We start from the raw sequence: 23,186 nt of genomic DNA, 5'->3' as shown, positions 1-23,186 counted from the left end.
AGGCGCATCGTCATGTCATTAATTTGCTGTCGTAGCCTCGTGTTTCAGCATGATAATGCACGGCCCCATGTCACAAGGATCTACACAATTCCTGGAAGTTGAAAATTACCCAGTTCAACCATTGCCTGCATACTCACCATACATGTCACCCAGTGAGCATGTTTGGGATGCTCTGAATCTATGTGTGCTACAGCGTGTTCCAGTTCCCTCCAATATCCAGCAACTTCGCACAGCCATTGAAGAGGAGTGGGACAACATTCCACAGGCCACAATCAACAGCCTGATCAATTCTATGCGAAGGAGCTGTGTCGCGCTGCATGAGGCAAATGGTCACACCAGATATTGGCTGGTTTTCTGATCCACACCCTTAAAGTATCTGTGACCAACAGATGCATATCTGGATTCCCAGTTGTGAAATCCATAAAATTGACAGATTTCCTTATATGAACTTAGTAAAATCTTTGAAGTTGTTGCCTTTATATTTTCCTACTACATCACACAGTTCGGGCATGATCGGATTTATCTCGCAATTGACATCTGTCGATTAGTTGTTTAAAAACAGAAAAATAACCAACATTTCGGTTTATCGCTCAGCACAAATAAAAACTAGTTTCTGGACGATGCACCATGCTGCCTTGTTGTGACAACATAACCGAGCAGCGCAGATTACTGTTCATTTGAGAAGGTTGCTCCTTCTTTCACCCTTTCGCCAGATGATGTGACGGGACATTGCCCAGTTTAACACGGGCCAGCGTAATATAACTACCACAATGGGGGTTCAAAATAAGCCCATAGAAACCCACTGTGCTTATTTATGGACAGATTTTGACGAGAGTGAAACTCTCGCTTTGCCTCTTCCTCTGCTAGAATGGAGAATGCCACCCGGAATTAGGCATAATTTCCTTTGGTGGCCTGGATGAAACAAGAAGGCCAGCAAAGATTATGGATATACTGACAAGATACATGTCTCTGCCATAACAGTGGGAGTCGTTGTCCACAAAGTGGCACAGCTGTCTTGCTCCAGCCTATGCTTTCTTTGAATTGGTGGATACATCTCATTATTGTGATCCATTTTTGAATATTCGATGAGGGTTGTTCAACTTCAACTGCCTGTATTCAATGGAGAGAGATGCTATGCTTACTAGCCTCATACCATGAATATGAATAGCCATCTCGAGAAAACTCTGATATAAAATGTATTTTCTTACATTTGCCAGGATGTCACGTGGTCCTACTTATATCAGTACACTCCTAACAATTTAAGCATTAGACAACTTATATTTGGTTAAATAAATCTCACGTAGCAAATAAGACACTCAATGATTTCCTCACAAAAACCCCTTGCTTGTTGGGCAAAACAGCGCCACCTGCTGGAGGGAGACAGATTTCCTGCGTTTGTTGGGCATCTCTTCGTCTTCCTGTCTGAGGCCAGCCAAACCAGTCAGCTTTCCACTAGATAGCATAGCCACAAAGTAAAATATCGTAATAATTCATGAACACAAAAAAATAGCGATTTCGTTTTAATGTAAGGTTAGGCATAAGGTTATCAGTATGGGTTAGGTTAAAATCACATTTTAAGCATATGAATTGTGGAAATTGGCATGGTCTAAGACTTTGGTAACTAGACGACTGTCAAGCTGCTGGCTAGCTATCTGTTTGACAGAGACGGGAGAGGAAGCGAGACACCCCACTTGCTGTTTTGTGTTTGTCTGTGTTTTGGTTTCGGTTTTGTTTCAATGGGGCTCAGTGAACTAGTATTGCATTGGCGTCTATGGGAGACACACCCAGTTAAGTTGACCGGAACTGAACATTTGTTTTCAACGGTAAATGGCCTGGGTGATCTTAATTTATCCACCATCTTTGATGGGGAGAAGTCAACAAGGATCCCAGTAACGTTACTTTTCATTTAGAAAATGGCAAAATGGTCTGTCGCAGAATAAATTTCAGAGCAACTTGGAACAAATACCTGGATTTCTAGTATTGTATGTAAGTATGCTCACGTTTCTTTCATAGCAAGTTAGCTAGCTAGTTACGTACATTTAGCTAGTTTGTTAGCTACACATACTCAGTGACTATCTACCTTAGCTAACGTTAGTTAGCTTCGTAATAGCTGACCTGGCACCTCCTTGCCTAGTTCTTTTTTTTGCCTATTTGTGTGTATAGTTTGTGCAAAACAAGTAGCTAGCTTGTTAGTTCACATACCTCGTCCTGTTAGTAAAGTAACATCAATACTTTTTTTGTCAGCTTTGGTAATTCGCATTGGTTAGCTAGCTAGATATGTTTGACATGTATCGTCTTCAGCTAGCTAACGTTCGTTTGGTTAGCTAGCCAAAGCAGGGTGGCTTGACAGTAATGGTGCCTACAACAGAAATGGTTCGCTTGCAGTAATGAGTAGTTATGTATTGTTTCACATTCGTTGAACGTTTTCTTTGGAGTCATCAGTCCTTCACACTCCTTCCAAGGGCAAAATGATACCAAGCTTGTTATGCTGACATCACATATCATATTACCATGCTTTATGTCTTTACGTCTGTTTTATGATGACTGACATGCATGAATGTCAGACATACTCAAGAGTTGTCAATATGTCCCTAAATTAATAACAATGCATTGGTTCCCCTGGGAGCTATTCAGATGTGAAGGAGAATGTGAGCAATACTGTCTGTCAGCGTGTTGTGGTATTTGTGCACCTGAACACCTACCACCGCCCAACATGGGGTCTGGTGTAGCCATACCAGAGAGGAGGAGGCGACAGAATATACAACAATATTTGTCCATACTCACTCAGAAAGACACTTACTATTTCTTAGTAGGTATGGCTCGGGCCTTGTGTAAAGACTTTTCAGGAATAGCTTCAGAATATTATAGCTAATCATTCTAACCATGTACTCTGCTTCCTCCTTTACAGTTTCACATAGGAACGTTGTGGGTCTATGAGGAGGGATGCCTGTCGAAAGTGGAAGCAGTGCATCCTCCCGCCAGGCCAAGCAGAAGCGCAAGTCTCACAGCCTGTCCATCCGTCGGACCAACAGCACCGAGCAGGAGCGCACAGGTTTACAGAGGGAGATGTTGGAGGGACAGGTGTGGACTGGGCTGGGGAGAGCCTGAGAACAAGTGGAGCTTTTGTCCAGCTGAATGTTGTCACCATAACTAGAGAAATGTTTTCCTATCTGAACACAAGCCAGGATAATTGTATGATTGCATAAGTGGTATAGAATGAGGCAATCCACAAATGTCTGTGGTTGTTTGTTAGGTTCTTACCTTGAGTGCACTTATGGCACTGTGGTTTGCACTGTTAGGCTCACTAGTTAAGTAGACCTAAGCCAATTACACTGTGATCCATCAGTTTAGAGAGCATGAGAATGTGAGGTGCTGTTCAACCAATAGAATCGATGCATGCGCTTCTCTCCCAGTCCATTTGACACAAATGGACTCAAGCTAATCTTGTTCAACATCACTTAGTTAAATCAATCATGTGAGATAAAGTATATGGATGCAGTTAGAAGAACATAATATGTTCAGTTGATGGTGGGGGAGTATTTGTAGTTATGGATTAGGCTACATGAGATGAAATAAATATACTTAGTAGACAGTTGTTGTAATCCAGGTAGTTAGTTAATTTAGTTATTGTTCATTCAATGATCTTAGTTCCTGTGCTTGCATCACATTGTGTTAGCTAGGTTTTCTACGATACATTTTTTTACAAACAGATTAAGATAAATTCTATGTCTGGTTAATAAGGGGAAGCCAATTGAACAGTTTACTGAGAAAGGGATCACTGTAGAATGCCACTTGTCTTTTTGAGTATGCCTTTTTCATAGAGTATGTTTTCAGGTCTTCTCTGCTATTATGGTGGTAGCATGTGTTGTTACTTCAGAGCAACAATACACACTTACTCTTAAATTATTTGGGACATGGGGCAAAGCACTTAATCCTACTTTTTTGTTTTCACTCTGGCTACTTTGCGTAGTCTAAGTCTGCTGATAATCTGCATCACTATTTGAAACCTGAGGTAAGTTGGGTGTTTAGAAACACTGTGTCAGAATGTAGAGTACCTTCTCAATAGCATACTAAATAGTTTAGTTGTAATGTTCTAGTGTTTTTTTCTAGTGTGTTCGTTCACACACAATACTTTTCCATTTCCATATTAAATCCACAGGAAGCTTGATTCAACATGCCCTGTGCTCCTATCCAGAAAATATGTTTCAGTATTGCAAATCTCTCTATGCTATACAGGTTCCATCAAATTCCCCCCTGCACGATAGCCAACTCTGTAAACTACACCACCCCAGCCTGCTTTGCTGTTACTTTGTGCATTGTGGTGTACTGGTACTCATCCTTTCTCCAGCTGCATCATGACTTGTTACTGTTAGCCTATGAATGCAAAGAGCATCTCTACTGAACTCCTTAGAAAAAAAGCTGGACCTGCAAGCAAGGGTACAAAGGGCCTGTATGTGTTTGGCCCTGGACAGACTGTGTTCTTGTGGCACTAGGCCATTCAGCTCACATCAGTGCTCTGGTAGAATAAGCATTTCTATGTTAAAAGGAATGACTTGGGTAGATTTTCCATCTGGTTTGTAACACAGAGAGTCAGGGACCATTTTGTCTCAACACTTATTGTCCTTGTGTAGTGGTAACACAGTTGATATTTAGTTGTCAGTGTTAGTTTCCCTGTCTTCACCCTTGAATGTTTGGTTGTATTAGTAGCCTCGTTTCCTATTGGCTTACAGTCCCCTTAGCACTAGTAAATCATTTGTTTTTCAGTGTCCTAGCAGGAATATTATGCTAAATAGTTTGCTATTATTGCACTAGGACCAAGCCCACCCATTTGGGGTTTGTGTTCTTGGTCTCATTATAAACCAAAGGGTGAATTATTCTGTTATCTCTTCCCTATTTTCCCCCTAAAATCTTAATATCCCAATTTATGCATCTGCAGGATTCCAAACTACCATTGTCTTTGAGGAGCAATCTTTTGGACCTCTTTGGCCAGATTGAGAGGGAGTTTGAAAACCTCTACATTGAAAACATTGAGTGTAAGTACAGCACACACATTGGTGGATAACATTCCTATAGGTGAATGTGCACAGCCATCATTGGAGTGGATGTCACTTAATATGATTTCACCCCATGTACAGCAGTAACAATATGTGAAAAATGTTTTGATTGATATCTGCTTGATAATCCCATTGCTGTCACTATCCCTCAATGTGATTTCTATTCATTTGCAGTGCGTAGAGAGATTGAAACCTTGAACGATCGTTTAACAGCTGAAGGACAACCGATCGACGGGGGAGACTTGACAAAGGGGGCACTTAAAGCGAAAGGTTTGAGACAGCAGAATTCTGTTTTACATGTTAGAACGTTTAGCATTATTTCTGTTCAACACATGTTAATGCTGCTGTGAAGGGCCTTCATGCCAAATGGAGTAAATGTCATAGACCCACAATATGTTGATTAGAGACTTCACTGGCTTCTTATTCTGTTCTCCTCTTATTGTGCTCTCCTCTTAACTCACAGCAAGTCATAGCACAAGTCAACTTTCTCAAAAACTGAAGACAACTTATAAGGCATCTACAAGCAAGGTAAAATCTCTTATCTTTATCTGACTTGCATGATGATATGTCATTTAAAAAATAATATTGTTGAGTAACTTACAACCTAGTTGTTTGCTATAATAATAATAATTTCAGTGAAGGGATGACTTAGAAGGGACACAGTCCACTGTTCTATTAAAAAAACACAATCTTATACCAAAATTGTATTCATATTTTAGGAAATGTATCTAAGGCTATATTCTTTAAAATACAGTTGGTTTCGGGTTTGTACTAAATGTTCATTGAAAAAGAGATATGAAAGTGGTCGTATGGTTAGCGGTAAATCTATTTTTATTTTTCACCATAGCGCTCACATTCTTTCCATGGCAAAGTAGGTGGTGGACCTCTTCCCACCTTCAATGTGGGGAACATTGTGGAGTTGTGGGGTGGAGACTCATGGGTAACAGGTTCTTCATTTCCCCCGTGTCCCCCCCGCCATTATGCATGAGCAGCCCAGCCATGGGGCTGAAGCACCGTCTCCAAGACACTTGGTGATTGAAATGTATGACTTGTTGTTTTATAGACTCATTTACAGTGAGACATATTAAAGACACTAATTGATATCTCTCACTAACAAAAGCTTTCTAAGAAATTTACCGCACACACTTTTTTGGGGGGTTGTTTCTGCACTCACTAGAATGGAAGCACATTGGATTTCCAGGCTGTCACGCGCTTAGGCCGAAAGGCTGACGAGATCTCTGCGAAATGCCTTGAGCTTCAATGGGTTAATGACAATGGTTTGAGTTGAAATGGCAGTTGTGGGCTTTCCTTTGTTTCACAGAGGGAGTCAGTGCAATGAAAGATGACGTTGTGCTCTTTCTATCTTTACGTTTTAGTCATTTAGTAGGGAAGAAACAACACCATATCACAGTTACTGCGAGTAGACTGTTCGAAGTAGCTGCTATCATGGCAACAGTGTGGTGGTCTGTTTGGATGAGCTTGGTTTTACCTCATTGAACATCAACCCTTTGTATGACTGCAGCTAAAAAAAAAAACAATCTTACCATAAAGAACTACCCTATTAACACACATTGCTAACAATAAGTTAGGATATTTCCTTGCTCTGTTCAATGTATGCTTCTTTTCATACTTCTATTCGATTTTAACTTGATGATCTATGCAACCGTTCAAAAGTTTGGGGTCACTTAGAAATGTCCTTGTTTTTGAAAGAAAAGTACATTTTCTGTACATTTTTAAAATGACATGAAATTTATCAGAAAAACAGTGTAGACATTAATATTGTAAATGACTATTGTAGCGGGAAACGGCAGATTTTTTGTGGAATATCTCCATAGGCGTACAGAGGCAACGCCATACCCTGTGCCTTAGACCACTGCGCCACCCGGGAGGCCTGAAACTGGCCTTCTTTAGACTAGTTGAGTATCTGGAGATTTGTGGGTTCAATTACAGGCTCAAAATGGCCAGAAACAAAGAACTTTCTTCTGAAACTTGTCAGTCTATTCTTGTTCTGAGAAATGAAGGCTATTCCATGTGAGAAATTGCCAAGAAACTGTAGATCTTGTACAACGCTGTGTAATACTCCCTTCACAAAACAGCGCAAACTGCCTCTAATCAGAATATAAAGAGAAGTGGGAGGCCCCGGTGGACAACTGAGCAAGCAGACAAGTAAGTTAGTGTCTAGTTTGAGAAACAGATTCCTCTCAAGTCCTCAACCGGCAGCTTCAATAGTCTCATCGTCAACAGTGAAGAGGTGACTCCGGGATGCTGGCCTTCTAGGCAGAGTTGCAAAGAAAAAGCCATATCTCAGACTGGCCAATAAAAAGAAAAGATCAGGATGGGCAAAAGAACACAGACACTGTACAGGGAAGGTTGGAAAAAAGTGTTATGGACAGACAAATCTAAGTTTGAGGTGTTCCGATCACAAAGAAGAACATTTGTGAGACGCAGAAAAAATGAAAATATGCTGGAGTGCTTGACGCCATCTGTCAAGCATGGTGGAGGAAATGTGATTGTCTGGGGATGCTTTGGTGGTGGTCAAATGGGAGATTTGTGCAGGGTAAAATGGATCTTGAAGAAGGAAGGCTATCACACCATTTTGCAACGCCATACCCTGTGCAAGAACTATTTAGCAAAGAAGCAGTCAGCTGGTATTCTGTCTATAATGGAGTGGCCGGCACAGTCACCGGATCTCAACCCTATTGCGCTGTTGTGGAAGCAGCTTGACCTTATGGTACTTAATAAGTGCCCATCAAGCCAATACAATTTGTGGGAGGTGCTTCAGGAAACATGGGGTGGAATCTCTTCAGATTAGCTCAACAAATTGACAACTAGAATGACAAAGGTCTGCAAGGCTGTAATTGGAGGATTCTTTGACGAAAGCCAAGTTTGAGGGACGCAATTATTATTTAAATTGAAAATCATTATTTATAACCTTGTCAACATCTTGACTATATTTCCTATTCATTTTGCAACTCATTTCATGTATGTTTTCATGGAAAACAAGGACATTTCTAAGTGACCCCAAACTTGAAAGGTAGTGTATATAATTTTCAGAAATGGCACTTGAAGACTTCAAGCAAACACTAATCCTTTCTTGAAATGCTGATGTTCACTGATGTAAAACGAGCAACACTTTGATATGCACATTGCAGCCCATGTACTGTCACAATAGGCTATATCCCATAAACTGCTGGGTGCATTAGATATTTAACCAGCTTTGTGTTATCTAACACACTTCCTGTTGCCTATTGGTTAAATGTAGCATGTTACGCCAGTTAGGGTTGCACATTTTGGGGAATATTCAGAGGTGGAAACCTTCTGTGGGAATTAATGGAAATATATGCCAATGAATATTAATACCATTTCAATGTAATGTTTTTTGTATTGAATATATTTACTATATCATATGGAGACAAACGTAAACCTTTTACCTTATCGTAAGTAGACATAATTGCAAAGGATTAAATCCTTCCAATATATATATAAAGAAAACAATTTTGTTACAAATATAACTTTAATTAAATGAGTTGACTTCACATGGGATGATTTCACTGAAAAACAAAATAAAGGGAATATTGAATGATCCATCGCATCTCCCAAAAACGTAAAATGATAGAATAGAAACTAAAGCTTTAGTTGTCTTCCTCTCAGGCTTCCATGTCTTTTCCTTGGACTTCCTCAATGTCCTCCTCTTGAACATCAAACTCTGAGGCCTCATCTTCACTGTCACTTTCCAACCTTGTTGTGGATGGCTCGTTGTTAGGCTCAAAAAGCCATATTTGCCCAGATGGCCACCAACTTTTCAACCCTTGTATTGGTCAGCCTGTTGCGTGCTTTGGTGTGTCCCAAACAAGGACCAGTTGCGCTCTGAGGCGGCTGATGTTGGTGGGATTTGGAGGATGATGGAGGCAACGGGAATGAGCCTCAGATCCACAAAGTCCCTTCCACCAGGTGGCTGATGCAATATGAAAGTCGTGCCAACATATCTCATCTCCATCCCAAAGCCCTTGCTTGGAAGTGTACAGACTCCCAAGAACCTTGCCCTCATCCAGGACAAGGCGTCGAGACATGGTTGTGATGACACTAGACCGGATGCTCTTGCCAGCATACTTGGGGTCCAACATGTACCTGTGGCGTGTATGGGCTTCAGACAGAAGTCTTCATGCTTTTTGATGTATTTCACAACTGCAGTTTCCTCTGCTTGGCGCAACAGTGAAGTGGGCAGGGCAGTAAGGATTGCTTCTCTTACATCTGCAAGCAGAGTCTGAACATCAGACAGGATGGCATTATCTCCCTCAATCCGTGCAATGGCAATTGCTATTGGTTTCAGGAGTTTCAGGCTGCTTACCACTCTCTCCCAAAATACATAATGCAGGAGGATCCTTTTGATGGGGCTGTCCATATTGGCAGACTGTGATATGGCCATTTCTTGGAGAGACTCCTTCCCCTCCAGTAGACTGTCAAATATGATGACAACAACACCCCAACAGGTGTTGCAGGAAAGCTTCAATGTGGTGCTCTTATTCTTCTCACTTTGCTTGGTGAGGTAGATTGCTGCTATAATTTGATGACCCTTCACATATGTAACCATTTCCTTGTCTCTTGTAGAGTGTATCCATTGTTTTCAGTGCCACGATGTCCTTGAGGAGTAGATTCAATGCATGAGCAGCACAGCCAATGGTGTGATGTGAGGGTAGGACTCCACTTTAGACCAAGCAGCCTTCATGTTCGCAGTGTTGTCTGTCACCTGTGCAAATAGCTTCTGTGGTCCAAGGTCATTGACTGCCTTCAGCTCATCTGCAATGTAGAGACTGGTGTGTCTGTCTGTTGTCCCTTGTGTCTGCTGTGCTCTTGTAGAATACTGGTTGAGGGGTGGAGATGATGTAGTTAATCATTCATTGCCCACAAACATTCGACCACTCATTAGCGGCAATTCCAATATAGTCTGCTTTCTCTATGATTTGTTTGACCTTCACCTGAACTCTGCATCCAGCAAATGAGTAGATAAAGCAGGTCTGGTTGGAGGGGTGTATGCTGGGCGAAGAGCATTCAAGAAATCTCTTCCAATACTCATTGCCTGTGAGCACCAAGGTGAACCAGTTGCATACACAGCTCGATCAAGACATTCATCAACATATATAAAATATTTTCGCCCCACCTTGGCTCAGACACTGTAGTAGTGTGGGCTCAATAGCATCTCATTAGTGTGATCTTGAGAATCAGCTGTACATGTGACGGAAGAATGCACTGTGCATGCAGAGGATTGCAATTCCATTGAATTGGGGATAGTTTAACCAAAATATGCCACAAGACCTAGAATTGCCTTATTTGTGTCCCACAAAAAAAGGTCCACTGTTATAAGCATTTATTTTTCATGAATTTAAGCAAAATTCCTCAAATTCCGGGGCTTAACTTTCCATGGAAAATTTCCGCAACACTTCCGACCCTTTGCAACCCTAAGGTCAGTGTTCTATTTAAACTAGTTCTGTAACCCTTAACAGCCCTTAAAGAGTATAAACGGCAGTGCCATCTCTCTTGTGGCCATCATTAACTACTTCCTGTTGATAGCGCTTCATTTATCTTATACCACAGTCTATGCACACTTTAAACTTAATGTGGCTCTTTGTCTTTCATAGGACACTGTATTAAATCAGACCTGGTAACATTTAGAAAACCATTCAATTCTATCAATGTCATTCCTGAATTTCTTTCTGAAATGATTTGATATTATTTTATTGCGCCGTTGCATGCATCTCGCACCACAGCCTCAGGCTGTGTCCCAGATGGTTCTGGTCAAAGGAAGTGCATTATATAGGGTGCCATTTGAGACACACCCTCAGATACTGTATCTGCAGATGTTTTATATGTGCTGCCCAGAGAGATCCAGAGCTGCTGCTGTTATGTGTGGATAGGCTGCTGCGGCAGGTGCTTACAACCAACCAACCCCTGGCTCAGCAATCACTGAAACTAAACTGCAACTCATTAAAGTTGTGGATAGCATTTTAGTCTTCCATGATATTATGCTTTAACTAGGCCTATGTGTTTACTATAAGTTTATACATAGTGTTGATTTTTTTCCCACTTTAATTTCCATATTTTTCTGAAGTATGATTTTACGTTGTTTGTATTAGGTTGCAATATTCTGTTTTTCCCAAAACTCCAGTAGTAGGATTTTGGAATTCCTGCGTATTCCCTCCTGATTCTGGGAATCTTCCAACTGCAATTTTTGGAAAACCTGGGAATTTTTGGAGATTTACTGTAATTCTGCAACCCTATTTTTTAAAAATGTTGTTGAATTATTTTGGTGAGATATCTGACCTGCTTATTTGTCCCCTCTTGCTTTTACAGTGGGAACTTATTTAGTGGTTTGTTTCAAACACCTGCCCCTCCAAGAAGTCCAACTTGTTTTATCTCCATTTTAGATGTAAACATGGATACTGACTGACTGATGATAATCATTTGACTATTATTATTTAAAGTTCTTTTGTTTTACTTAACCTTATATAGGTTCATATATTCTTTATCCCCTCTTTCTTTCACAGCTTTGCATTTAAAATCAGTTTTGATTAATGCAGCATAATTATTGTTGTGTCCAACATGATACTAAGGTGATGTGAATAAATAAATAATAATGATGATTGTGTTCCAAATGGCACCCTTTTCCCTATTTAGTGCACTACTTTCTTCTTATTTTTTACCACTGAATAGGGTGCCATATGGGATGCAGTGTAAAACAACCCAAGCTTCTTAGCCATTGCAGAGGTATCATGCTGACTGTCTGGAGCCCTAATGACCCCCACCCACCCAGTGCTGCTGTCCCTCCCTGCTTTCTCCCCTGCTTCCGTTATGCTTCCTCCTCTTCATTCAATCAGCTGTGTGTAAACACCATCTCTTGTCTCTGCTGCCTGCTCTTCAGATCGTCTCCAGTTTTAAAGCCACCACGTCCAGAGCCGTGTGCCAGCTGGTCAAGGAGTATGTAGGCCACAGGGATGGCATATGGGACCTGAGTGTCACCAGGACACAGCCCGTGGTGCTGGGCACAGCGTCAGCAGGTTAGAAAGCCACAGTGCATTCCAATGCCCTCCTGATAGGGTTGCAAAATTCCAGTAACTTTCCCCAAATTTCCTGGTTTTCCAGAAATCCCAGTTGTAGGATTCCTGGAATTGGGAGGTAATAAGTAGGAAATCTAGAATCCTCCCACCAGGACTTCTGAAAAACCTGGACATTTTGAGAGGTTACCGTAATTTTGCAACCATACCTACAGAACATCCTAACAGGCGTCATACCCATCAGATTTGGCCTGTTTTAAAAAAGATATATATTATTTTGATTTGTTCTCTCTGTAGTATACTACTAGCCACCTAGCAATGTTATGAAGTTGTCTTCAGCTAGATAGGTTCCCAATCTCTCAAGCTCATAACTAGCTACCAAGCTTTTTCAGGCTGTCAATCAAGTTCGAGTAGCTTGTCTAACTGTCTTAGCTGGCATGCCTGCTGGCAAGGTTGGTCAACTTTTAGAAAAGCAAGCAATTACTAAATGTACTGAAGTAAAGATAATGATTATGGCTCTAGATTGAAGGAAAATATTTTTCAGATGTTTGAAAAATGCAAAACTCCAACTTTTGGACCCCCCCCAGCCACCCATGCGTACTTTGCCCCCTCAGATTTCCCCTCAGAGTTTTGGGGTGCATGACTCCCCTGCATCCCAATGTCTTGACTACTGGCCTTATTTTCCTCCTGGCCCAAGACAAACAATCATGTTAGTGAGTCACATTTTAAACTGGTCGTCCGTAATGTCTTTGGTTTGATATTCAATGAATTGTCAACAGGTGCGTGTTAAGGTTGTGATAAAGCCATCATATGGTCTGGTAATTAGGAATTGCTTTCAGACCAGAGTGCTTATTGTGCTAAGAGGGGGCAAATGTAATTTGGCAATGATTACAGTATGAACGTAGAGTGAACTGAATGACTCATGAGTTAAATCCCGAATGGCACGATATTCCCTATTTCGTGCACTTTGTAGGTGTATGGAATAGGCTGCCATTTTGGACGTAAACAATGATTACAGTGATGTATGAAGGGGGTGTGGCCTGAAAGCTGAATGTGTTCACACCAGGTGTCTCTCCATACAGATCACAGTGCTATGCTATGGAGCATCGAGACTGGGAAATGCCTCCTGAAGTATCTAGGTCATGCAGGATCAGGTGAAATGTTCTCTTCTTTCTGATCCATGCAATGTGTATGAAGGAATATATTCGTCCTAAATGATTCATAGGGTGTGTCCTAAATGGCACTGTGGGGCCCTGGTTAAAAGTAGTATATAGGGGTAGGTAGTAGGGTGCTTTTTGGGACAGGCCCAAAGTGTTATTGTGGAGGCTATTCATCAAAAACATATGTTTGTCACTTTCCAGTTAACTCTATCAAGTTCCATCCCACGGAACAGATGGCTCTTACAGGTAAGGATCTCTTTCTGAATGGCCACAATTGTCTGAAAAACACTTGAGTCCCATGTATGTTCAGATGTCTATTGGTTTGGGGTGTTGTGAGGTGTTTTTGAGGCCTCTGTCTCTGCTCTGTCCACAGCGTCTGGTGACCAGACAGCCCATATCTGGAGGTACACGGTGCAGTTGCCCACCCCACAGCCTGTAGCCGACATCAGTGTAAGCTTCTCAAAAACATGTCTCTTATAACCCACTGCACCTAGATGTCTAGGTCCTATATGTTGGTGTTTGTGTGTACGCGTGTGTGTGATGTCGGTCTCTGTTTTCACAGCAGACGCCCTGTGACGACGACATAGACTTCTCAGATAAGGACGAGGCTGACGGGGACGGTGACGGCCCTAACGAGTGTCCCTCCATCCGCGTCTCTTCCACTACCCTCAGGAGCCACCAGGGGGTGGTCATTGCTGCAGACTGGCTGGTGGGGGGCAAGCAGGTGGTCACAGCCTCTTGGGACCGGGCTGCCAACCTGTACGACGTGGAGACCTCCGAGCTCGTCCACTCACTCACTGGTACGTCCATCCCCCCACACACACTTTTCGTACGTTACAACATCAACGTAGAGAAATAACAACACATGAAGGAGAAAACGAACACACAGTAAAAACTAAACAGAAAACCCTTCATGTGTTTTTTCTGTGTCTGTAGAGTGGGCATTGCATTGGTCATAAGGGCTGTTTTGGATTACGTTGCCAATGAATACCCTATTCCAAGTGACTCTGCCTTACCCCTCTGAGCTGTGTCTGTGTCCCCAGGCCACGACCAGGAGCTGACCCACTGCTGCACCCACCCCACCCAGCGTCTGGTGGTCACCTCTTCCAGAGACACCACCTTCCGCCTGTGGGACTTCAGAGACCCCTCCATCCACTCTGTCAATGTGTTCCAGGGACACACTGAGTGAGTCTGACACACACACATACTTTCCATCTGTGTGATTTCAGTGATCCCCTCCATCCTCTCTATCCAGGGACACACAGTCAGTAGCACCCCTTCAAAATTCATGCAGAAAGCATATCGCCACCCATAATGTGGCATTAATTATCCATCAATTAGCATTAATAAGCCATGTGTCCATTTAGATTACAGGGGCTAGATTTGGTCTGCCCACAGTTGCGGGTGAGGGCACAGCTAATCAGCCAATGGCATCCAGAACAAATGATACTGTGGTACATGAGTCAGTCAAGAGAATGAAGGAGCTGGTGACCTTCAGGCCTCGCCATTTTCCCACCCAGACGTCATGTGTGTTGTAGACTGCTTCGATCATGTGGATTGGGATATGTTCCGCATTGCGTCAAACAACATTGATGAATACGCTGATTCGGTGAGCGAGTTCGTTAGAAAGTGCATTGAAGATGTCGTAGCCATAGCAACGATTAAAACATTCCCAAAACAGAAACTGTGGATTTATGGCAGCATTCGTGTGAAACTGAAAGCGCGAACCACTGCTTTTAACCAGGGCAAGGTGACCAGAAACATGACCGAATACAAACAGTGTAGCTATTCCCTCCGCAAGGCAATCAAACGAGCTAAGCGTCAGTATAGAGACAAAGTAGAGTCGCAATTCAACGGCTCAGACACAAGAGGTATGTGGCAGGGTCTACAGTCAATCACAGATTACAAAAAGAAAACCAGCACCGTTGCGGACCAGGATGTCTTGCTCCCAGACAGACAACACAACTTCTTTGCTCACTTTGAGGACAATACAGTGCCGCTGACATGGCCCGCTACCAAAACCTGCGGGCACTCCTTCACTGCAACCAGGCTGCATCCCCAGCCGCGTCCTCAGAGCATGCGCAGACCAGTTGGCTGGTGTGTTTACGGACATATTCAATCAATCCTTATCCCAGTCTGCTGTTCCCACATGCTTCAAGAGGGCCACCATTGTCCCTGTTCCCAAGAAAGCTAAGGTAACTGAGCAAAACGAATACCGCCCCGTAGCACTCACTTCCGTCATCATGAAGTGCTTTGAGATACTAGTCAAGGACCATATCACCTCCACCCTACCTGACACCCTAGACCCACTCCAATTTGCCTACCGCCCAAATAGGTCCACAGACGACGCAATCGCAACCACACTGCACATTGCCCTAACCCATCTGGAGAAGAGGAATACCTATGTGAGAATGCTGTTCATCGACTACAGCTCAGCATTTAACACCATAGTACCCTCCAAACTCGTCATCAAGCTCGAGACCCTGGGTCTCGACCCTGCCCTGTGCAACTGGGTACTGGACTTCCTGACGGGCCGCCCCCAGGTGGTGAGTGTAGGTAACAACATCTCCACCCCGCTAATCCTCAACACTGGGGCCCCACAAGGGTGCGTTCTGAGCTCACTCCTGTACTCCCTGTTCACCCACGACTGCATGGCCATGCACGCCTCCAACTCAATCATCAAGTTTGCGGAATACACTACAGTGGTAGGCTTGATTACCAACAACAACGAGACTGCCTACAGGGAGGAGGTGAGGGCCCTCGGAGTGTGAAAATAACCTCACACTCAACGTCAACAAAACAAAGGAGATGATCGTGGACTTCAGGAAATAGCAGAGGGAGCATCCCCCTATCCATATCGATGGGACAGTAGTGGAGAGGGTAGTAAGTTTTAAGTGCCTCGGCTTACACATCACGGACAAACTGAATTGGTCCACCCACACAGACAGCGTCGTGAAGAAGGCGCAGCAATGCCTCTTCAACCTGAGGAGGCTGAATAAATTTGGCTTGTCACCAAATGCACTCACAAACTTCTACAGATGCACAATCGAGAGCATCCTGTCGGGCTGTATCAACGCCTGGTACGGCAACTGCTCCGCCCACAACCGTAAGGCTCTCCAGAGGGTAGTGAGGTCTGCACAACGCATCACCAGGGGTAAACTACCTGCTCTCCAAGACACCTACACCACCCGATGTCACAGGAAGGCCAAAAAGATCATCAAGGACAACAACCACCCGAGCCACTGCCTGTTCACCTCGCTGTCATCCAGAAGGCGAGGTCAGTACAGGTGCATCAAAGCGGGGACCGAGAGACTGAAAAACAGCTTCTCTCTCAAGGCTATCAGACTGTTAAACAGCCACCAGTAACATTGAGTGGCTGCTGCCAACACACTGATTCAACTCAATAATGGAAATTGATGTAAAAATATATCACTAGCCACTTTAAACAATGCTACTTAATATAATGTTTACATACCCTACATTATTCATCTCATATGTGTATATACTGTACTCTATCATCTACTGCATCTTTGTAATACATGTATCACTAGCCACTTTAAACTATGCCACTTTGTTTACATACCCTACATTACTCATCTCATATGTATATACTGTACTCGATACCATCTACTACATCTTGCCTATGCCGTTCTGTACCATCACTCATTCATATATCTTTATGTACATATTCTTTATCACTTTACACTTGTGTGTGTATACGGTAGTAGTTTTGGAATTGTTAGGTTAGATTACTCGTTGGTTACTACTGCATTGTCGGAACTAGAAGCACAAGCATTTCGCTGGACTTGCATTAACATCTGCTAACCATGTATATGTGACCAATAAAATTGTGTTTTGATTTGAAATATCTAGGTATTTATTTGACTGCAAATGTACAGTCCTGCTAATAAGGCCTTGGTCCCTAGAATGCTGCTTTGATGTTTTTCTTTACAGGAAGCATAACATGTTTTGCTGGTTCATAAATCTCTTTTTACAGCAACCGTTGTCACCTAAGTGCTTTACAGTAACCTGGCCTAAACCGCAAGAAAAGCGGGTTAATGACTAACTCTCTTTTCCACCATGGTGTATGTGTCCAGCACGGTGACGTCAGCTGTGTTCACTGTGGGGGACAACGTGGTGTCTGGGAGTGACGACCGCACCGTCAAGGTCTGGGACCTCAAGAACATGAGGTCACCCATAGCCACCATCCGCACAGACTCTGCCGTCAATAGGTGAGAGGGAGCTGTATCACACAAGCTTTTCTGGAAACCTCTTATTAGGTAGAGTATGTGTGTGATTTAGAAAAAGAAACAGCTGGGATTAGAAGATGCATTAAAAAGGGGTGATTTAAAGCCTCATTGTTTACTGTACTTTGACCTTTTTACAGGATAAGCGTGTCGTACTAATTAAATATTGATTTTAAGAGGGATGTTAAGAATCAATGTTGTGTTAGAAAATGTCATTAATTGATTATGTTTAACCGCTCACAGGATAAGTGTGTCAGTGAACCAAAGAATCATTGCTCTTCCTCACGACAATCGTCAAGTCCGGCTGTTTGACATGTCAGGAGTGCGGCTGGCTCGACTCCCACGTAGCAACAGACAGGTAACCAGAACCAAACAGTGGGCTAACACTGGACTGTAATCACAACCTATTTCCATATAACCTCTCATGACTAGGCTGCTCAACCAGTACCAGACACGACTAGGCTGCTCAACCAGTACCAGACACGACTAGGCTGCTCAACCAGTACCAGACACGACTAGGCTGCTCAACCAGTACCAGACACGACTAGGCTGCTCAACCAGTACCAGACACGACTAGGCTGCTCAACCAGTACCAGACACGACTAGGCTGCTCAACCAGTACCAGACACGACTAGGCTGCTCAACCAGTACCAGACACGACTAGGCTGCTCAACCAGTACCAGACACGACTAGGCTGCTCAACCAGTACCAGACACGACTAGGCTGCTCAACCAGTACCAGACACGACTAGGCTGCTCAACCAGTACCAGACACGACTAGGCTGCTCAACCAGTACCAGACACGACTAGGCTGCTCAACCAGTACCAGACACGACTAGGCTGCTCAACCAGTACCAGACACGACTAGGCTGCTCAACCAGTACCAGACACGACTAGGCTGCTCAACCAGTACCAGACACGACTAGGCTGCTCAACCAGTACCAGACATGACTAGGCTGCCACTTCTGTCTTACCCTTAGCCCTGATGGGTTTTCCAAATAGTATGTATTTGAGTTTTTATTGTGTTTACTATTTTCTTGTGCGTAGTGTATTTATATGAATTGTGTCAAATAGTTCAGCATCGGCTGCCATTGATGCTTTCTAATGTTGAATTTGAAATAAACCATTCCATTCTATATATAGACTGAGTGTACAAAACAATAGAAACACCTTTCTAATATTGACTTGCACCCCTTTTTGTCTTCAGAACCGCCTCAGTTGGTCGGGACATGGACTCTACAAGGTGTCAAGTGTTCCACAGGGATGCTGGCCCATGTTGACTCCAATGCTTCCCCCAGCTGTGTCAAGTCGGCTGGATGTCCTTTTGGTGGCGGACCATTCTTAATACACACGGGAAACTGTTGAGTGTGAAAAACCTAGCAGCATTGTAGTTCTTGACACACACACAAACCGATGTGTCTGGCACCTACTACCTTACCCTGTTCAAAGGCATTTCAGTCTTTTGTGTTGGCCATTCACCCTCTGAATGGCACACACACAATCCATGTCTCAATTTATCAAGGCTTAAAAGTCCTTCTTTAACTAGTTGCCTCCCCTTCATCTACACTGATTTGAAGTGGATTTAACAAGTGGCGTCAATAAGGGATCATAGCTTTCATCTGGTCAGTCTATGTCATGGAAAGAGCATGTGTCCTTAATGTTTTGTACTCTGTGTATATAATCAGTCAGGTTAGGTACTAATGTTACTGTTGCTTCACAGAGTTGTGTTCCTTGTTGTCTATGACCTTTGTTTCTTGTGATGGTTTTTCAGTGAAAAGTGTGTTTATATAAATGAAATGTATTGTTATTATTCCCAGGGCCACCGGCGCATGGTGTGCTGCTCAGCCTGGTGTGAGGATAACTCTTCTTGTAACCTGTTCAGCTGTGGCTTCGACCGGCAGGCCATCGGATGGAACATCAACATACCTGCGCTGCTGCAGGAGAAGTGAGCCCAGCCAGGACAGGTTAGTTTTCCCTCATTTACTTTTATCCTATGTTTTCTTTTGGTTTCCTCTTTCAGGGACGGTTTTCCGGGCACAGACTAAGGCCTGTCCTACTCAATGGAGAATCTCCATAAAAATAGCTTTATAGTCCTGGACTAGGCTAAACCTGTTTCCGGAAATCCACTCCCTAGTGTTATTCGCAAATTTTCATTAGCATTTTTGGACATTACTAGTCTTTATTTTTTTCTATAAATTTCTGAAAGGGGAGGGGCTTTAGAAGCATATTTTAGTATTTTTTTACCCTTCACATGTACTTTTGTCTTTTAATTCTCTGTAACTAAGTCCCTGTACATAAAAGCGTCTGCTAAATTACCTAAATGTCGTTGTTTTTTCGTCTTTTTCTTGTGTGCAAATTTAAAAACAGGTCCAGAGTCAGCTCTGAGCCACCCGCCTGGCCCATCTGCTAATTGAGCCCATATTAAGAGCTGATCCCTGGTCAGATCAGACGCATACCCTGACCCTCAGGCAGGGAGGGGAGAAGATCGATCGAGGACCCCCCACCCCGACCGCGCTCTCTTTGTGTCAAGTCCTATATTATTTTTACACTCCAAATGTGGTCACAGTCTGGTCTACATGGTCTGAATATACATACCATAATACATACATGTGTGAGAGTGTGTGTGGTTGATTTCAATCTTGCCCATGTACAGAAAATGTGAAGGACTACTCTCTGCTTTGTTGTTGGGCTTGTTTTGATCCGTTTATTCATCAAATTGCTGCTGAAGATAAAGAGCACAGTGTCAAACAGAAGGTATGGGGGTGGTAGGTAAATGTAGTGTGCCTAATTTTCAGTTCAGAGCAAGTCTGTCCCACGTAGATGGTGTAGCCTTAGAATATGATGACGATCAGCATTTCATGGAGAGTTGTGTTCTGAAATTCCACACATCTGCTTTCCACCTATCTAACCTGCTCAGATGTACAGCAAGCCAAGCTATATAGCTGTCATTTTGGCAGAGCCACACCTTGAAGAAGTCTACAGGTCCATGACATCGGATGATGATTAACTGAGCTCTGCTTCGTACAATACAATGAGGCTACAGTACAGTGAGTTCTTGTGGCTCTGTCATGCACCTTTTAAAACCAATATCTGTTACAGTTTATTTTGTTATGTAACACTTTTTAGCCAAAATCTCATTTCAGCTTTTGTACAGAATGTTAAGAAGCCTACTCCGACACGTTATGTTGTACCATTGGAATAACCTGTGTAAACAATCCATGTTTTGGGGGTGGAGGTTGATCGTCGTCACCATTTCAATAGGCACTTCATTTGTGAGTATTATTCATAAATGAGTCTTAGAAAGTAAGACATTCTGAAATAGCTGTTTAGAGATAGAGTTAACAAGCAATATTAATTGGTAAAGTGTGTCTTTAAAATATTTTAGTAGTGCCATTAGTCAGTATTGAAAACCTGTTACAGGGATACATAGACCAGTCCTAGTTGTACTTGCCTAAGTGGAATCTCATTAAGAGCATTCAAACGCAATGGCTGTAACATGCTTGTGTGGTCAGTGATCATGGCGTTAATGTCTGCTTCCAAAACAACAAACTGCATAGAAAACTAAAAGAAGAGGTTGTTGTGATGTGTTTGGGGGGGATAGTGTGATGTCACAAAGTACCTGTGTTTTTGTTTTTAGATGAAGAGAGTCGATGTTGGCCTCTAAAACATTTGGGACGTAATTGTCTGCAGGAGTCACTTGGCAGGCAGCACAGTTGACTAAATTCCTGCTGAAGAGCAGACGAATGCTAAAAAAGGATCTATGTATCTCAGTACATGAGACCAGACAGTTTTATTGCAGGAGTAAAGGCTTCTGCAGAGACTTTTAGATGTACTTTGTGTTTTGCCAATGTATAACAAAATGATGCTCATTTAATATTGATACAGTAACAGCCACATGGAACATCTTATATCCCATATTGAGTAGTTATCGTGACAAGTCTAAAAAAGCCATGAAGCCAAGTATAGAAGAAGCACACGGAGCATAACTTTCCTTTCACAATAAATCTCACATCTGGTGCAAATTAAATGTAATATATTCTGATATATTCAAAGTGGCCCATTTGGCTTAATGATGTCTCACTGCTGCAGATTTTATAAACCTTTTTAAATGTTATGAGGTGCTCTTTTCATTTCTACTAGTTCTTCATCCTGTGCAGTTAAATCAGTTGGATCTCTTAGGTTTCATTGACCGAAGTATTATTGCTTTAATCTATAGGGGTTTGCATAAATCTCAAATACTGAATTAGTTGTAATTCTCACGTATCATTTACATCCGGGATGTGTTAGAGTGCGACAGCTAGCCTGCTCCCAGATCTGTTTGTGCTCGAGCCAACTCCATTGGTCTTTATCAAACCAAACAATGTGACAGTGGGTGGATTCCATTATGCTGAGCCGTGGGGTACCGGTCTATGGCCCATGACGTGAAAGGGCAAAAGCGGTGGGTGAGGAGCACCCTTCTCAAATCAAACAGTAATCTGTGCCACTTGGTCATGTCAACATCTCTTTTCTATAAAATGTTAGAATTTTCTGACTAGTTTTCATTGGAAAATGTTGTTTATCAAAAACATTCACTTTTGCATGTGAAAACAGAATCCAACTCATCACTCCACGTGCTTCGTTACATCACTTTTGTTTTGAGCCGACTTCGCCTTGGGCTTTGAACGCGGCACCTGGCCCCAAAACTAATGCAATCAACTTTCACCCGGTGCAAAACACGCCTACCAGGGCGCCCGGGCCAGATTATCAAATCCCCTCAATGAGTGACAAGGAGTTGGCATGATGGCACAAACAGACTGGCACTCAAGCTAGCTACTGCATATTTTGTTGTTCAGTCCTATGCATGATGTAGCACTAGATGCATTTATTCAGTGATTATAATAGGCTGTTAAATGGGTTGGTAAAATAAGAGGTGCCTCTTGTTCCGTAGCCGTCCAGGATTGTCATCATCCCTGATTGAAGTGAAACAGATTTGTTTGAATGGCAAAAATATCAAACGTGTGGCCTCACTGGCCTGTGAATGTGTCATTTTAGAATGGTTTTCCAGTATTTTCTTATTTGCAGACAGTCTTATCTACAGAGCTGGATTTGATTGCACCTGAACTCAAGCCACATCCCAGATCTGTTTGTGTTCTTGCCAACTCCACTGCTCGTTTGGCATTTGTTACAATGAGTTTGCATGATGGCACAGACTGGCACTCCGGGCTACCTGAACTCCTTAATCACACATCCTGAGCCACCATGTTTAGCTAATTGACCATGTTTATCATCAACTTTAATTGTTTTTGTTATTATTTGATTATTTCCATTTCAGTCTCATGGTTTTCTCCCTCATAATGTAAATCTGGTCCTGTGGTCCTGCTCTTTTGTGTTCCAAAGGGCACACTATTCCCTTTACAGTGCACTACTTTTGACATGAGCCCTATGGGGCCTGGTCAGAAATATTGCACTACGAAAGAAGTAATGTGCCATTTGGGACGTATCCCTCATTACATCACAAATTTAGCAACAGAAATCAACTGTGCAATAGCTTTAGTAAAAATGTGTTTGTTTTTTTACCTAGCTAATGATATTGTAAGTACATAAAGCTCAACAGTAAACAGTCTTTGCTGACAGCGGTGTTGTGCGAGAGAGAGATGTATAAGGAACAACAGCTTGTGAAATAAAATGTTGTACCATT

The 23,186-nt window shown here is 42.6% G+C and overlaps 1 protein-coding gene across 2 annotated transcripts; it reads left to right on the top strand.

Moving 5' to 3' along the window:
• The first annotated feature begins 1,451 nt into the window (after positions 1-1,451).
• LOC124009498 (WD repeat-containing protein 37-like) lies at positions 1,452-23,186 on the top strand. 2 transcript variants are annotated; one of them, XM_046321324.1, is made up of 15 exons: positions 1,452-1,986; positions 2,909-3,081; positions 4,937-5,033; positions 5,229-5,324; positions 5,518-5,582; positions 11,971-12,106; positions 13,186-13,257; positions 13,465-13,509; positions 13,637-13,713; positions 13,829-14,063; positions 14,307-14,448; positions 17,361-17,495; positions 17,754-17,868; positions 19,327-19,473; positions 19,877-23,186. In XM_046321324.1, the coding sequence occupies exons 2-14, from the start codon at positions 2,944-2,946 to the stop codon at positions 19,456-19,458; spliced, it is 1,485 nt and encodes a 494-aa protein (XP_046177280.1). In that variant the 5' UTR covers positions 1,452-1,986; positions 2,909-2,943; the 3' UTR covers positions 19,459-19,473; positions 19,877-23,186. The 2 variants fall into 2 exon arrangements, with proteins under 2 accessions (XP_046177280.1, XP_046177279.1); XM_046321323.1 differs by having other exon boundaries at positions 1,457-1,986; positions 13,826-14,063.

This window comes from Oncorhynchus gorbuscha, linkage group LG22, assembly GCF_021184085.1.
Source record: "Oncorhynchus gorbuscha isolate QuinsamMale2020 ecotype Even-year linkage group LG22, OgorEven_v1.0, whole genome shotgun sequence".
Classification (NCBI taxonomy): Eukaryota; Metazoa; Chordata; class Actinopteri; order Salmoniformes; family Salmonidae; genus Oncorhynchus; species Oncorhynchus gorbuscha.
The sequence above is the reverse complement of the archived record's forward strand: the minus strand, read 5'-3'. Positions and strand labels throughout refer to the sequence as shown.